The sequence below is a fragment of the Pyrus communis genome, chromosome 6 (genome assembly GCF_963583255.1).
Source record: "Pyrus communis chromosome 6, drPyrComm1.1, whole genome shotgun sequence".
Taxonomy (NCBI): Eukaryota; Viridiplantae; Streptophyta; class Magnoliopsida; order Rosales; family Rosaceae; genus Pyrus; species Pyrus communis.
In genome coordinates, this window is record NC_084808.1 from 22,045,846 (window position 1) to 22,051,214 (window position 5,369).

Genomic DNA, 5,369 nt, shown 5'->3' on the forward strand with positions numbered 1-5,369 from the left:
CAAGCCTATTTGACTTTCTTCCTCTCCTTCCACTAATTCCTAGACCAGAGTCCTCCTTAAAAATCACAGGCAACAAATTGCCTCAACTCCATAGGAGCTACCAACCTCAAATCAAACCCGATAAACGAAATTAAAGTAAAAACGTCGAATTAGAGCCTTGAGCTTACGGGAAAATCTTGAAAATCATAATCATAATACTAAACTTTAATGCGTGAAAAAAATGTCAAGATAGACCTAGGACCATCCTGACCTTGTCATGGCTCTGCATCTAATTGCAAGCAATTAAATGATCAGATTTGGTGCATGGATGTTAAGATTTTAATGAAGATTACGTATGCTTACCCAGCTGTAATATCTCAAATATGGTGACTTTAGACACATCCTAGTATTAGATTAGGAGTGGGATATTGATTTGAGAGCTTCATTAAATCTTAAACAATGAGGAAACAAATCATTAGCCTGAAAAGATTTCATTTTATTTTAGGGCCACAAAAGATTTTTACGTGGGTCTAGTGCAATGCTTGGTGGTGGAAGCTCCCAAATCACCTTGTGGGCAGGTTTTGTCTGCCTCAAATCAGTCCAATTAGCAGCCAAATAAACCTCCATTAGTTTTCGTTTTGGAGAGAGGATCCTTGCCAGATTTCTTTTGTAAGAATTCCGAAAATTTTTCAATTACATCTGTTTATTGTACATTGTAGTCAGTTTTTGTTAAGTATTATTTATATTCAATTTTAAATATACAAATAATAGATGTAATTAAAAGATCCTACAAAAAAATCCGGCGAGCCTGTGGAGCATAATTATTTCTGTCTTAATTAAGTCTAATCAACTGTTTGACAAAGTGTCTGCTGAAATCAGGAAAACCATGAATAAATCTATCAGCCCCCTTCGTAAAAAGATGTTTCCTGTTAAAATCTCTGTTTCTATCAGAAGCCAGAGCTTGTCCACGATTGCTATATTTTGATGGCATTGTCAGATTCTTTCATAAAAATAAATAAATAAGATAAAATAGCAATTGGACATCTTGCAGGGACTTTTACTGAGGGATTAAAACTCGAGTGCAGGAGATCAACAAATCACGTTCTGGTCAACTAATCTAAGCTACATATGTGGTATTTTAGTTAGTTATTGTTTTCATCTTTTTGCTGGGAAATAAGTCTTCTGTTTTTTTTCTTTGTTTTTTTGTTATTTCTCATTCCATCTGGCTAATTAGACAGAGTATCGTCCTTGGCAGCACTACTGGCAGTTATGCCTGAATGCTCAAATGCAGACCAAGCTTATCTGTTGATTTGAGCTTGAAATTCTATACAAAAAAATTGTATTATATAGTTTGTCCTGCAGGAAAAGAAGGTAGAATTGAAGGTAGTTTTGAGTTGGCTTTTTAGCTAAATTGGTCTATCAGATTGGTATAATTCATCACTTTGGTTCCTGACATTAAAAATCAAAATATAAGTGATTCCTGAGTTTGTCTACCGTCAATCATTTTGATCATTCTGTGAAAATTTTCCGTTAGATTGAGAGTATTTTTGTCCAATCAACCTTTTTATTTTCTTTTCCATTTAACGGAGATTTTTCAAGAAATAATCAAAATAATTAACGGCGAACAAACTTATGAATCACTTCTATCAATTTTTAATACCAATGACTAAAATAAGAAGTTATAATAATACTAAATATTGTTTTAGCTAAAAAGCCTTTGAATTTGACCCATCATTTTTTAAAATATTATTCACAGCTTACCAGACAAGGCCACGTGCGTAGGACCTCCATAGCCTCCTCAACTTCCCTCACATTTCCTTCTTTTTATTTTTATGTTTTTTTTATTTATATTTTGTTGTTTTGAATAACATCATTTCCCAAAATCCCCTCCAGAATCTGGTATTTAATCATTTCCCTCCACCCTTTCTTCTCAGCTGCTACACAGAAACCACGTTGAGAAGCCTTCAATTGAAAGACAAATGGCTCATACAAATATGTAGCACTTTCCCTTCCTTTGCTCTTTAAGCACTTTCACTCCTCTTGCACTTTCTTTCTCCTGCAAGGCACCTTTTCATATTACAAAATTCAGTTAAAAAAGGAAGAGGAAATCTGGTTTTTCTAAAAGTTTCAAGTCCTACTTGATCAAATCAGACCGAAAGTCCGATTTCCTTTTCGATTCATTGCTTGTGTCGCAGTAAATTACATGTCGTAGAGCCGGCTTTGAACCGAAATTTTCTTTTTAGTTTTGCCTCCTAATGTTGCCAAGGATGATTCCCAGCTATAATCCAAATGACAGTGAGTATGGTTTGAAGCTTCTGGAGGACCTGACAACAAATGCATATGAAGTACAGCAGCAGGTGTTGGAAGAGATACTAGCGAAAAATGCGCAGACCGAATATCTGAAGGGATTTCTCAATGGCCACCATGACAAGATAGATTTCAAGAAGAAGGTTCCTGTTGTGAACTACGAAGATGTCAAGCCTTACATCGAGCGAATTGCCAATGGAGAGCCGTCTGAGATCATCTCGGCTCAAAAAATCACTGAGCTCCTCACCAGGTCTGAATATTTGGATACAAGTATAGTTATTTAATTTTATTTTTCATGAATTTTTGTTCTAATAATTATGTCTTTGGCAGCTCGGGAACTTCAGGAGGACAGCCGAAGATGATGCCTTCAACTGTTGAAGACTTGGACAGGAAGACATTCTTTTATAATCTCCTTGTGCCGGTGATGAACAAGTGAGAAGCTACCTTTTTACTCCTTTTGTGTTTTATATTAAATTTTAACATGGTTCTAAATCGATGTAACAGTGAAAAAACAAGGCAATTGAGAAATTCTTATTGTTCCAAATTCAGGTATGTGGATGGCTTGGACCAAGGGAAAGGAATGTACCTCTTGTTTATCAAACCGGAAATTAGTACTCCTTCAGGAATGGTGGCAAGGCCTGTCCTGACCAGCTACTACAAGAGCAGTAACTTTCGCAACCGCCCTTTCAATCGGTTTAACATCTACACGAGCCCGGATGAGGCCATCTTGTGCTCAGACAGCAAGCAGAGTATGTACTGCCAGTTACTATGTGGTTTGGTACAAAGGGATGAGGTCCTCAGGGTTGGTGCAGTTTTTGCGTCCGCTTTTCTTCGGGCCATCAAATTCTTAGAGGACCACTGGGAGGAGTTGTGCTCAAACATAGGCTCAGGTCTTGTCAGTGACTGGATCACCGACTCCAGTTGCCGAAATGCTGTGTCTTTAGTCCTTAGCAAACCGAATCCAGAGTTGGCCGATTTGATCAGGCACGAATTTAGTAACAAGTCATTGGAAGGGATAGTTAAGAGGCTTTGGCCAAGAACAAAGTACATCGAGGTTATAGTCACAGGTTCCATGGCTCAGTATATCCCAACTCTTGAATTCTATTCTGGTGGACTGCCTTTGATTTCAACAATGTATGCTTCTTCTGAATGCTATTTCGGAATCAATTTCAACCCGCTAAGCAAGCCGCATGATGTTGCTTACACCCTCCTTCCGAACATGGCCTACTTCGAGTTCCTACACCACGAAGAGGTAGCCTCGCACAACGGTGTTTCTGATCAAGAATGCCCAAAGGCCGATGAGGAGGAAACTTTGGAAACAGTTGATCTAGTGGATGTTAAGCTTGGTCACTATTATGAACTTGTTGTCACAACTTTTACAGGTACTCTTACTTCATATTTTTAGATCTGACCTACATGCTTCATGTATTTTATGTTTCATCTCTTAAACATGCACAGAAAATTTATTTACCTTGCAACTATAAAATGCTGCATTAATTTTAGAGCATCTTGCTCACTAATTCGAGATATTCATGTACGTCACCAGTTGTATACAACTATATGTCTATCTCTCTCATCACATGATTAATCATGAGATGAGAAAGACAGACACATGATTGTACATAACCGGTGATAGAGCATATTTTCTTCTCTAACTCATGACCCGACTGTCAATTTTCGATCTAATTGACCTCATCATAGTAAATTATTTATCATTTGTTTTTTGTTTGTACATAGGGCTATACAGGTACAGAGTTGGCGACATTCTAATGGTGACTGGCTTCCACAACAAAGCTCCTCAGTTCAGATTCATGCACAGGAGAAATGTGGTTCTGAGCATCGACACGGACAAAACCAATGAAGAAGACCTTCTAAACGCTGTCACGCAAGCGAGGCTCCTCCTCGAGCCCCTCGGCTTCCTCCTCATTGAGTACACCAGCTACGCCGACACCTCCTCAATCCCAGGCCACTATGTGCTCTTCTGGGAGCTCAAGACCAAAGAAAGCAATGACATGATAGAACTGGAGACCAGCATTATGGAGCAATGCTGCTCCACAGTGGAACAGTCCCTGGACTCGGTGTACCGAAGGTGCAGGAGGAAGGACAATTCCATAGGACCACTGGAGATCCGAATTGTGAAGCAAGGGACTTTTGATGCACTCATGGATTTCTCCATCTCCCAGGGATCCTCTGTGAACCAGTACAAAACTCCCAGGTGCATCCAGTCAGAGGAGGCCATTAGGATTTTGGATTCCAGGGTGGTGGGAAGATTCTTCAGTAAATCAACTCCTCTCTGGGAGCCTTTTAGGATGGAGACTAAATAATTTGACTGACAAAAACAAAAACATGGGGAAGGCTGGCATGTGGGGCCACTTCAGGATTTGATTAATTTCCCAGGAAATGTTTACTGAGAACCCAATTTTATGATTTGATTTGCAAAAGTTATTGTCTTATATTCTGTGCTTTCCCTCCATTGTGTACGTTGGATTTGGATTAAAATTTAGAGTACTTATTAGAAAGGTTGTTCTTCTCTCTTCTTCAAACCACAAATTTGTCCCTCTTGTTTACTATGGTTTATGTTTCTTGATTCAGCTTTAAATTATTCAAATCTGAGGTTAGAAATAATGAGAGGAGTGCAGAAGGAGAAAATAAGAGTGAAAATCGCACCCTCCCAAGAATGAAATGCAAAAAATCCAGTGGACTTACATAAGCCTACTTTACTACCAATTAACAAAAGAATGAGAGGTTTTGGGATGTCTTAGTCGTATACTATTACGTATTTCTCTTATTAGGTTGTGTTATGAAAGATTTGATGACACATTAAGAGGAGTACCAAAGGAGATAAAAAAGAGTGAAATAACTTCCCTTCATCCAACTCAATTTTGATGGTGAAAAGGTAAAAAGACATCCATATAGAGAAGAACCCAATATACATATATCCCATGGACTTGCACAAGCCTACTTCAAGATGCACATTCTACCAGGTGCTAAAAGAATGAGAGATTCTAGGGTATCATCGATCAGATACAATCATTGTATCTCTCTCATTAAGTTATGTGATGAAATACATGATAAGAGAGAGA

At 38.3% G+C, this 5,369-nt stretch overlaps 1 protein-coding gene across 1 annotated transcript; it reads left to right on the top strand.

The window, feature by feature from the left end:
• The first annotated feature begins 2,234 nt into the window (after positions 1–2,234).
• On the top strand, positions 2,235–4,610 carry LOC137738368 (indole-3-acetic acid-amido synthetase GH3.17-like). The gene is made up of 4 exons (XM_068478005.1): positions 2,235–2,536; positions 2,617–2,718; positions 2,836–3,668; positions 4,024–4,610. The coding sequence occupies exons 1-4, from the start codon at positions 2,235–2,237 to the stop codon at positions 4,608–4,610; spliced, it is 1,824 nt and encodes a 607-aa protein (XP_068334106.1).
• Positions 4,611–5,369: the final 759 nt, after the last annotated feature.